Here is a 10,708-nt window from a genome sequence, read left to right as displayed (position 1 = left end):
AAAAGTTCTCAAGGATTTTATATAATCAAACAATATACCCATTCCAAAATAATTATTTCTTTATTTAGTATCATATTATTTTTAGGTATACTTATATTTTGGCCCACTGTGCGTTCGTGTACCGTACGGTATTTTCTCTAATTAATTCGCTTTTACGAGCGCAGTCAGCTGGCATCAGCTTGGGCCGAATAGTGTTTTCTGAAGTCCGTTCAGTTGGTGCAGCACGGGCCTAGAACGCGCTGCTCTTAGCTCCAGTCTCGTCGCAATAACACACCTAATTTGTTTATATATTTTTATTTGAGTGCTTAAACTATACACTATATATCCAAGTGATCCTCGTGTAAAATGAGCTAACAACTGCCGCTGAAATGCACACTTTCGGCCTGTTGTGTCTGAGCCTTTTGGGCCTGGTCGATGGCCTGGGTTATGGCCATCAGCCGCTGCTGCGAAACATCATTAAAGTGCGGGCCAGCGGCTTTATGCCCTTCGAATCGGATTTACTACTGCCGCTGAACATCCTGCGGCAATTGCAGTCGCAGGATCGATCGTCGCGATATATGGGCCAGCGACCCAAGCCCTGGATGAGGCCAAAGGTCAAGCAGCAAATCAGGTTGGAGCGAGCCCATCCACTGAGGGAGGCCAAGGGCGTTCAGCTATACAATCTCATCGATGACGATGGCGAGCTACTGCTGAATCTCAAGGTCCATCACGATCAAAAGGGCAGTCTGCCGACAAAATATCAGGAGGAGGAGGGAAAGTACCAAGTGCCACAGAAATTCCAGGACTACGATTCACCTTGGCTGCCCTCCAAATGGAGACCCACCAGTGAGTTTCCCCTGGGCGTGACCTCCTCGTCGCCACGCCCACTGCCCCTGCATCAATATCTGGGCCAAAACAATCGCATCGAACAGAATGCGGCGAAAAGAAGGCGGCAGGACATTTGGCCACATAAATAGAAAGCTAAAAAACAATTCCAAAAAAGAGATCTAATGTTAACCATAAATTATTTATTTAATTGTTTATATTACAACAACACAGCACCGAGTTAGATTTACACAGAGAAAAATTAATTATTCATTTATGGGCACGATATTAGGCATAAAGGATACATTCAAACTTATTTTTTTAAAACTTTAAAAATTTAAAAATATAAAGAAAAGTCAAAATTTGACTTAATATCGCCTTCAAAATCAGGTTATATTTTTCTCTGTGTACCAAAAACCGCAATGAACCTTAAGATACATATTAAGCCACACCGTTCAAAATAATCCATAAGAATTAAAATATATCACGCAGGCTAACGCATAAAGCACAACATGAACCTTAAGACACTACAACACGATCCACATGACACAAAACACATTTCTAAACTTAAAAATAAACCAAAAGATAAAATAAATCCATTAGATACGAGAAATATCCCCACGATGCACATAAACATAAACCCGGCGATGAACAGGTCGTTGAGCTACCGCTAAATTGGACGACTATGATTATGGTAATGTCGGTCGATCGGTTCGATTGGGTTGAAAGTGAAATTGAAGCGCGAATCGAAAGTGGTTGTTAACCAGCTGAATCTGAATGGAAATGAATAAAATGCTAATTCACGCAGCCCGGCGAACCGTGAATGCAGGGGAATTAGAATAGCAAAGGCAATTTTAAATTAAGTTTTAGATATCATGGAAAATAGACGGCGATCCGTTAATTTGTACTGATAGAAAAGAGATTGATTAACTTTATAGCCAGATCATTCCAATTAGTTTGTCTACAAAAATCCTTAAAAATAAAAAATTATTTTTCCCATATATACTGTATTCCTATTTACATTTTCGTTACCCTTTTTCGAATACCAAAAAAACTCTCCAAGTTTTATAATTTACAGATGGTATATTTTCGTTCAACAGGTGAAGTAAGATGGGTACAACAGTAAAAAAATATGGGTTGGTACAAAAAAAAGGAGGCTTAAAACTACTTAACAAGACTCAAGGATCAGTATGGCTCGAATCGAATCGAATCGAAATCACTTCCAGCTGGAGGAGGGTGGCAGATAGCCGGGCTGTGGAGCGGAAATTGGGGGAAGGTACTCGTTGCTGGGCGGCAGGTACTCGTTGCTGATGCTGATGGGGGCGGGTCCATGGCCGTGGGCGTGTCCGTGTCCGTGTCCGCCCTCCTCGTGAATGACCTTGATGGTCTTGACCTCCTCGAAACCGCCGCCATGGCCGTGATCGTGACCGCCGTGGCTGTGACCGCCCTCCTCGTGAATGACCTTGATGGTCTTAACCTCCTGATGGCCACCGTGTCCATGTCCATGACCGGAGAAGCCACCGGCATAGCCGCCGCCGCCGCCCAGAGCGTGTCCCTCCTCATGGATGACCTTCACGGTCTTGATCTCCTGATGACCACCCGCGGAGTAGCCTCCATGACCACCGGAGTATCCACCATGTCCGCCGCCAGAGTAGCCACCATGACCGCCAGCTTCCTGGTGGATCACCTTCACAGTCTTAACCTCCTGGTGACCGCCCGAAAATCCGCCATGCGAGTATCCACCGCCATGTCCGTGACCGCCGTGACCGCCGTGACCGCCGTGACCGCCCTCCTCGTGGATGACCTTGACCAGCTTGACCTCCTGGTGGCCACCGTGTCCATGTCCATGACCGGAGAAGCCACCGGCATAGCCGCCACCGCCGCCCAGAGCGTGACCCTCCTCATGGATAACCTTCACGGTCTTCACCTCCTGATGGCCACCGCCGGAGTAGCCGCCGTGACCGCCCGAGTAGCCACCATGACCGCCGCCCGAGTAGCCACCACCTTCCTGGTGGATGACCTTGACGGTCTTGATCTCCTGGTGGCCACCGCCGGAGTAGCCGCCATGACCACCGCCGGAGTAGCCGCCACCCTCCTGGTGGATGACCTGGATGGTCTTCACCTCCTGGTGGCCACCACCGCCGCCGCCGCCTCCTCCAGAACCGATTCCATAGCTGTAGCCACCGCCACCACCACCACCGCCGGATCCACCGATGAAGCCAGCCGATGAGGTGGCAACCAAAGCAGCCAGGAGACACACAAAGATCTGTTGGTAAAAATCAAAATGAATTAATTAAAACGATGAGCTATGTTTACAGAGTGATAAAATATCCTTAAATATATATTTAAAATATAATTTGAATTTTTTGTAATTTAAAAAGATAATTTGATACTAAAAAGGATTTTTAAAAAAGCTAATATTTTTATGAAATATTTTTAAAACGTTGATTTTACAAATTTAATTTTTTTGTCTGTAATTTATTGAATTTTTGATATATTAGAATTATATATTTTTTTCCCAATATTTTAACATATTATTAAATGATTTATTTTGTATATTTAGATATATTTCATTAAATTTTGATATATTAAAAAAAACTATTTATTTATTATGATATTTAAATTGATGATTTTCTTTACTTTTCACTTCTTTTAATAAAATAAATTTTTTATTTGGATTTTATGCCTTTGTAGATAGGATATTCCTTAATTGTTCACTGTGTATAAAAGACTCACCTTCATTGCTGGAAGTTTCTTGCTTGGGGGTTGAAAACTGGGGAACTTCACGTAGCAGATGAGGAAGCTGGAAGCCAACTGATGATCCACTCCAAGAGGGCCGCAGCTTTTATAGCAGCCGGATTGCGCGATGCTCCATCTCTGAATCTCCGAACTTGCTTTCGTCATCGACCTGCCCACCAACGGCCAAAGCCAAAGCCAAAAACTCCGTCCATCCCATCTGGAGACGAGGCGGTCCAAAAACAAAAACGCATCGTCGACGAAGACGGCTGGCAAATGCAAATGAGTCCGGTGGAAAAAAATATGTGAAAAAGCAGTTCCATAATTGGACCAGCCGTCGAAATTAATCCGCCGGGCATGAACGAACCGCCTAATGACGGTGGCCCCGCCCCCCGTCGATCGATGGGTTAGGTCAGTTCAGTTCAGGTCGGATCGGATGGGATTACCACTTTCCCAAGATCCAAGCGGTGCATTTTCTAGAAAAACAAGAGGTCATTAAATTAAATGGGAAAATTATCATTGGCAAATGGTGATTAACGTACTTATTCAAATTTCGAAAATATTTATAACATTTATTTTAAACTAAAAATAAGATATTTTTAAAATTTTCTAAACTATGCAAGTTAAATATGAATCATAAAAGCTTTTACTCTTTAAAAGTACACCTACTTTATAAACTAAGCTATTAATGTTATGATTAAGAAATAACATTTTAAACTACTACAAATAAGATGACAAAAATAGTGAAATACTTAATTATTAAAATTTATAAATTATTTTACTTATAAGAGCTAATGTGATGATCAGAAATATTGGTAATATTACTTAATATTAAATAAACACTTAAAAATCAAATTAAAAGAACCTGTTGTTTAAAGATATTGTATCAATATTTAAAAAGTACATTTCATTTTGATATAACAAACTAACATAAGTCACCTGTTTTGTATTATCTGACCATAACTATAACATCGAAACACTCAAAAAAGAAAGATCCGATAAAAAGTTAATCAAAGCAAATGCAAATGAATGCAATAATTTCGCTATAAGTTCGCACCAGCTGTTCCATTTCAAAATTAAAAAAAAAGAGTTAAAAGTATAACGATTCCCTTGCCCCCGAGAGCCCCGCCCCCATCGATTGCCCAACTCGGGAATTGTGTAAAGCCAAAAGGCCAAATAACCGAAATCGGGGGAAGAAATAGATGTCGAAAAAGAAGCCGCGAAATGTTTTGGCTCAAAGGGCGATCCAACGCGAGGCAAAGCGAACCAAAGGAAAGGCAATTTGAATCATTTAAATAATATTACAATATCAAATTGGGTTTGCAGCGGACCGATTAATCACATCCGACAAGGGACAACCCCGAGCAGATGTTGAAAACGAAGCAAATCGATCGGGCACCAGAAGAATCCAGATGCCGAAGATTTGAATACTCTTGAGATGAAATCAAAAAATGTAGTTACAAGAAAATACATAATATAAGACAGAATCCTAAGATCCCAAGGGTCTATCTAAAAACCTTCTTAATAACTTAATCTTAAATTAATTTAGCAAAGTTTGTGTTTCTTAGTTTCTCAGTATTAAATTCTTTATAGACAGACATTTTTTAAAGATCCTAACCACTTTCAAGAAATATTTTATAGAGATCCTGGGAGATTAAAATAAATTGGACAATCAAAGAGTAGATATTTTGTGTTTATCCCAAGACTATTAAAATATTAATTCAGTTCGTTAAGCATCTGATGAGGGATCTTATATTATGGCCTATATCCCCGAACTCATGGACTCTAGGGTATGGGTATACATTTCTTTAATTAAATATTTGGTTGAAACGAGAAGATATCAGAGTTTTCGGTTTGGTTAAGTGGAATTATCGTCTTACGAAATATTTTTTTTATGTGAAAACCTAAGAATGTTATTTATACCTTACAAATCTCACAACAACAAATTATTTTTTAAGGGCACGTTAAATATTTCTAATTAAGTTTTTAAATACTTAACTTTATATATACATTTTAAAACAAATTTAATAATTGTATAACCGGTAGCGATGCAACATACTTTCACTTTAAATTACCACAAATTAATCTAAATAGAAAGAGATAGATTCAGGGAGGCAGGAATTAGAAAGGGATGGGCAATGATTAAATAAAAACACAGTTCTCTAGTTCATTATGAATTATCTTTATCAATTCGCCTTTGTGTGCGCTTCTCTTGCTGAATTCGCTTCAATTACAATACATCTCTAAGAATATTTTAAACCGATGGTAACCAAACAAAAAAAAATTTTTTTATGCATATAAAAATTGATTTTCACTTGCTGTTGTTTTTTTCTTTTTTTTGTTATGTTGATGTGTTTGATGCTTTAAATATTATAATTATACAAACATAATAATATTAACAACATTAGAGTAATGCAAAAGAGAGAAGAGAGGGAATGGGGAAAATGGGACGGGGGTTAATAATTAAATTAATGTAAGCTTTACTGTGTAAAAAGTAAACATTGTTGGCCACAAATATCAATGTCGATGAAACAAATAAGATAATAACCATGTGGGTGAGTGTGTAGTGTGTGTGTGTGTGTGGTGTGTGGTGTGTGTGTTAGCCTATAGTACATAAGTAGAGCTCAATTAAAGTTAATGTCGGTTGGGGGGCGTGGCGGCGTAGGCAGCTGGGCGGCGGCCTACAAGGCAACGATCACGCGATCGCACAGCTATTCCGGCTGCCGCTCGTCGGCGTCTTGCAGCGGTTCTTGCTCTTTGAGCTCTGGGTCAGTGAGTTGAAGCACTGCGAGGTGGTCAGCGCGTATGACTTGAGCGTCGACTTCACCGACGGCGGCAACGGCAGCGAATCGATCGCGTACACGCTCGTCCTCCGCACGATCGTCCTGCAGCACAGCTCCTGCAGCGTCAGCACTGCAAAGGGGATTGAAATCGGGTTAATAAATGTCATTAACGAGTAGGTGGAATGTTTACAAGGTGGTCAAGTGTACATTTCGTTAAAAATCTGTTTAAATATATCTCCATTAATTGGTTAACCATAATTCTTTAGCTAATCTTTAATAACAAGTTGGTATGAATTTAAAATACTTTATACTTTGAGTCCCCAATCTGAATCTTACAATAAATCCTTTTAATTAAAACTATTTCTTGATTGCTGTAAATATAACCCATTTAATGATCAGACATTTTCAAAGCACATTTACAAGCGCCCGCCTTAAAAAGCGTTTAAATTTATTATCCACTGTCAAATAAAGATTAATGATTGAATTGACATAATAAACGTTTTAATTGGAACTTAATCAAAACTGACCTGAAGTAAGTAATTAAAAAATCCAACGCTAATAGTCTTCTTTCACAATTTTACTAAAAATAGCTTTATAGCTCGGTGAATAAAAAAAAGTTATTTAACTTTTATCTGACTTAAACCAATTAAAAATTGGCGGCTTAGATTATAATAATTGTGAGTTGCGACAGAGAAAATTAAAATTATTAGAATCTTTTGATAAAAAGGGCTTCGATTTATTTAATGCTCAGGGCCAACATTAAAATATCATTTAAAACAAGAGAGAACGCTATAGTCGGGTTCGTGTCCCGACTATCTAATACCCGTCACTCGGCTAAAGGGAGTGCGAGGGAGATGGATATATAACATTTTTTTGATTGCGTATAACTTTTTAATGAATGCTCCGATTTGAAAAATGTCTTCCACATTTCGATAGGTATACACAACAAAATTCCATTTATACTTCTTTGAAATCTTTAAAGGTGTGGCCGCCAGACACATTTTAAAATCGTTAGTGGGCGATTGTGGGCGTTAGAGGGGGCGTGGCACTCGGCTGAAATAAACTTGCACTGCGTAGGAAGCCCAAGAATATGTGTGGAAAATCTCAACCTTTTAGCTTTTGTAGTTTCTGAGATCTCAGCGTTCATACGGACAGACAGACAAACGGACAGACAGACGGACATGGCTAGTGACCCTGATCAAGAATATATATACTTTATGGGGTCGGAAACGCTTCCTTCTAGCTGTTACATACTTTTGCACGAATACAATATACCCTTTCACTCTACGAGTAACGGGTATAAATATTCTATATAAGATGAAAGCACTTTTAACAAGGTAAGATGTTCCTCAAATTTGATAGCTCCGAATTCTTACCAAACGTATTATTTTACATTTTTCTATTAGTTTTAATTACCCTTATTGCTGCGCCAGATGTGCTCCATGCCATTGCGATGCAGCGCCATCCGTGCCAGCTCGCAAAAGGACTCGCGGATGTTGAAGTCGCACAGGGGCGATATCTCGAAGCAGGACATATTGTTGCGGCTGGCGTAGGTCTCGGCCTGTTTGGCCGCCACCTGTCGCTTGAAGGCCAAATGCAGGCGATTCCCCACAAGCACCTTCGGGATGCCAGGGGCGTGCTGAAAATGCATTGGATTAATAAGTATTGTATTAAAAGGTAAGTAAAGGAAACTTCTTTTGTATAATTTATGCAAAATCTGTGGAATGTAAATATTTTACTTGAATTATATTATTTTTTTAAGGAGTGCGACCCTTTAGTTTTTTTTTTTTAACTAAAAAAAACCTTCAAAATGCATTATAGATTTGTTACTTTTAAGATAATATAAATAGTTACGCCTAAAGACGTTATTTTTTAAATCATTATTAAAATTTTAATTTTTCCTTGAAGCATAATTATGAAATGTACACAAAACTTTTGAACTGAACTGCCCTGTAAATAAATATCCTTGCCATAATCTTTCTTTTCAGTAGATCCCCCACTGACCTCGTCGACCTCCTTGAGCCAGCGATCGATCCCGTCGAAGCTCCACTTGTTGGTGATGTCGTAGACGAGGATGATGCCCTGGGCGCCGCGCGAATAGGAGCGTATGATCGTGCAGAAGCGTCCCTGGCCGGAGGTGTCCCACAGCTGCAGCTTCACCCGCTTGCCCTCCAGCAGGATGGTGGTGGTCTTGTAGGCTACCGTTTGGAGGATATGAGATGTGCAGTCTATTAGATTGGATTGCAGATCGGTTGTCGCATCGATGGTGAGTAGCCAGCACTTACCGTTCCCGCTGCAAAAGGGGCTCTCCGTGGAGGGATCCTCCAGGTTCGAGAGGATCTCGTGCTTGCCCACATCGCTGTCGCCCACCAGCAGAACCTTCAGCAGATAGTCGTAGTCCTTGGTCATGGTTCCCATGTGGCTGAAATAGGAAGGCAGTTTGATTATTGTTTTGCGAAAACTTAAAAAAATTATTTGTAAAAAACCCAAGTTATCGTAACTTTAAAAGGAAATAGTTAAGAAAAATATAGATGGTAATCGATACACTTTTTAATTTGGTTTATGGTTTTTTTTTCAATTTTAAGAAAAATGACTTCTTCCTTTGTATATTGCCAAAAAAAATCTTAAAATTTATATTTGGCATCAAGAATAACATTTTATAATTTTAAAGGAATAGTTATTATTTTAGAAACTTTAAATCAGTACAAAACAAATGTTTATTTTTTTAGGAGGTTTTAAGGCACCATCACCTATATGTTAGTATAATATAAAATAATATAATAATATATGTTGGTATAAAGATCTTTTACAAAGACTTTTTCAATAGAGTTAAAATATTATAAAGATATTCTACAACATTACAGGTTTATTTTAGAGTAAGCGCAGACTTTAAAAGAATTTTTTTTGTGATACCCCAGTTTAAAACAGGTAACCGCAGTGGTATTTTTTTTAACGTAATTTCAACTGCAATTAATTGTGGGCTAGGGTTTTGTGGTTCCAAAGTGGTTGTGGTTCTTGAACCTTTTTTCTTTTTTTTGCATTGTCTTAACCGGGCTAACCGGTATTGCCGAACCGGCAATATATTTTTCTGTTCTATTTCTGCAGGCCCAGTAATTTATAATGTCAGTCATGTCAAAGAAAAACTATAAACAAATTAAATTCACTTATTTATAGATTTTTGCACTTGTTGTTATGTCGCGCACTGTAAAAGGATTCTTACAAACACACACGCACATGCACAAGGGAAAAATTGGGTGTGTTTTGGTTTTGCACGAAATTGATTTGCACTTTATGGTTGTTTATAAAACCATTAAAGCGTGTAATTGTTGCATTTTATTTGTTCCAAAAATACAAAAAAAAAACAACAAAAGTCACAAGAAAATAGAGAAAAACATTTGCGCATTTGTATGTGCGTTTGTGTGAGTACGGGTCTTATTTTGATTGTTGTTGTTGCTGCAAACGTTGTGGAATGTTTGTTATTTTCATTTACCACAAATGAAAAATATTGCACTTAGTTATAGTCACTAAATCGGCGAGGCCGAATCGCAATATTACTAACCGTTTGTTGGGCGTTTTTAACTTACCATTTAGAATGCACGCAATTTCATTTTCGTATTTGTAATAGAGATGAGCGATTTCCCTCGCTCTGGCGACTTTTCCTCGGCGGGTTTTTCGCGCTTTCAGTCGCCGCGATTCATTTGTTGCAAATCGCGGCTCTATCTCGCATTTATTTCGTTTCGTTGCTGATTATTTGTGGTTTTCCCCTGCGAATTTTAGGAAAATTGCAATTTTGCTCATCTCTATAGAGATGGTACAACTTGCGAGGGGCGGTTATCGATAGACTATCGATAGGGCAGTGCAGTACGACAGTGATGGCAGTGACAATGGATTTTATACACTTGAACCGGCTAACATTAAATATTATATTACTTGTTCTATTAGGATATATTTTTATAAATATCTACACAAAAAATATATATATATTTTTTAGCTAACTGCCTCTGGGTACCAAAGCTGAAACCTTGAAACTTTAGCCGCTCTATTTTGCCTATTTTTCTAGAAACAAATCAATTTAACACCAAAAACGTAGAAAACATGAAATATATATTAATCTACAACTTTTGTTTAAAAAAAAAATCGGTCTTGTCTCCAATATTGACCAAATTATTCGAAATTAAGATTTTTGGAAGTTTATTTCTTATCACGAATTTATGCGATACTTTGTAAATATTTATTATGATTTCCGTGTCCCTACCATTTTCATTAGGGGGATTCCCTAAACTGTTGAATTGTTGAAAATTCAACAAAAAATTTCAGCAATTAAGGGAACGACCCAAAATGGTTCCTGTTGAATTTTTAAACAGCTGTTATTTGTTGAAAAATTT

General features: G+C 38.5%; 3 protein-coding genes across 4 annotated transcripts; 1 reads left to right on the top strand and 2 right to left on the bottom strand.

Annotated features, from left to right (window-relative positions):
* Positions 1-201: 201 nt before the first annotated feature.
* On the top strand, positions 202-2,023 carry LOC108062973 (uncharacterized). Its single transcript, XM_017149874.3, has one exon. It carries the CDS (start codon positions 369-371, stop codon positions 954-956), a length of 588 nt encoding a protein of 195 aa, XP_017005363.2. The 5' UTR covers positions 202-368; the 3' UTR covers positions 957-2,023.
* LOC108062972 (uncharacterized) lies at positions 1,868-3,723 on the bottom strand. The gene is made up of 2 exons (XM_070219110.1): positions 3,541-3,723; positions 1,868-3,070 (listed from the first exon to the last, which is right to left on the bottom strand). The coding sequence occupies exons 1-2, from the start codon at positions 3,706-3,708 to the stop codon at positions 2,021-2,023; spliced, it is 1,218 nt and encodes a 405-aa protein (XP_070075211.1). The 5' UTR covers positions 3,709-3,723; the 3' UTR covers positions 1,868-2,020.
* A 1,983-nt stretch (positions 3,724-5,706) lies between these two features.
* On the bottom strand, positions 5,707-10,156 carry Rab40 (RAS oncogene family member Rab40). Of its 2 annotated transcripts, none has more exons than XM_017149863.3 (5): positions 9,908-10,156; positions 8,609-8,745; positions 8,328-8,551; positions 7,740-7,962; positions 5,707-6,453 (listed from the first exon to the last, which is right to left on the bottom strand). In XM_017149863.3, the coding sequence occupies exons 2-5, from the start codon at positions 8,739-8,741 to the stop codon at positions 6,236-6,238; spliced, it is 798 nt and encodes a 265-aa protein (XP_017005352.2). In that variant the 5' UTR covers positions 8,742-8,745; positions 9,908-10,156; the 3' UTR covers positions 5,707-6,235. The 2 variants fall into 2 exon arrangements, with proteins under 2 accessions (XP_017005352.2, XP_017005353.2); XM_017149864.3 differs by having other exon boundaries at positions 8,328-8,521; positions 9,908-10,155.
* Between the last annotated feature and the right edge of the window lie 552 nt (positions 10,157-10,708).

This window comes from Drosophila takahashii, chromosome X (genome assembly GCF_030179915.1).
Source record: "Drosophila takahashii strain IR98-3 E-12201 chromosome X, DtakHiC1v2, whole genome shotgun sequence".
In the NCBI taxonomy this organism is placed as follows: domain Eukaryota; kingdom Metazoa; phylum Arthropoda; class Insecta; order Diptera; family Drosophilidae; genus Drosophila; species Drosophila takahashii.
The sequence above is the reverse complement of the archived record's forward strand: the minus strand, read 5'-3'. Positions and strand labels throughout refer to the sequence as shown.

Bases quoted from the DNA above. Each gene is read 5' to 3' on its own strand.
- LOC108062973 (XM_017149874.3), top strand. From the start codon at position 369: ATGCACACTTTCGGCCTGTTGTGTCTGAGCCTTTTGGGCCTGGTCGAT.
- LOC108062972 (XM_070219110.1), bottom strand. From the start codon at position 3,708: ATGACGAAAGCAAGTTCGGAGATTCAGAGATGGAGCATCGCGCAATCC. The intron at 3,071-3,540 runs GTGAGTCTTTTA...TTTTACCAACAG, and splicing joins AGAAACTTCCAGCAATGAAG to ATCTTTGTGTGTCTCCTGGC.
- Rab40 (XM_017149863.3), bottom strand. From the start codon at position 8,741: ATGGGAACCATGACCAAGGACTACGACTATCTGCTGAAGGTTCTGCTG. The intron at 8,552-8,608 runs GTAAGTGCTGGC...CCAATCTAATAG, and splicing joins CCCCTTTTGCAGCGGGAACG to ACTGCACATCTCATATCCTC. The intron at 7,963-8,327 runs GTCAGTGGGGGA...ATGCATTTTCAG, and splicing joins GGCTCAAGGAGGTCGACGAG to CACGCCCCTGGCATCCCGAA.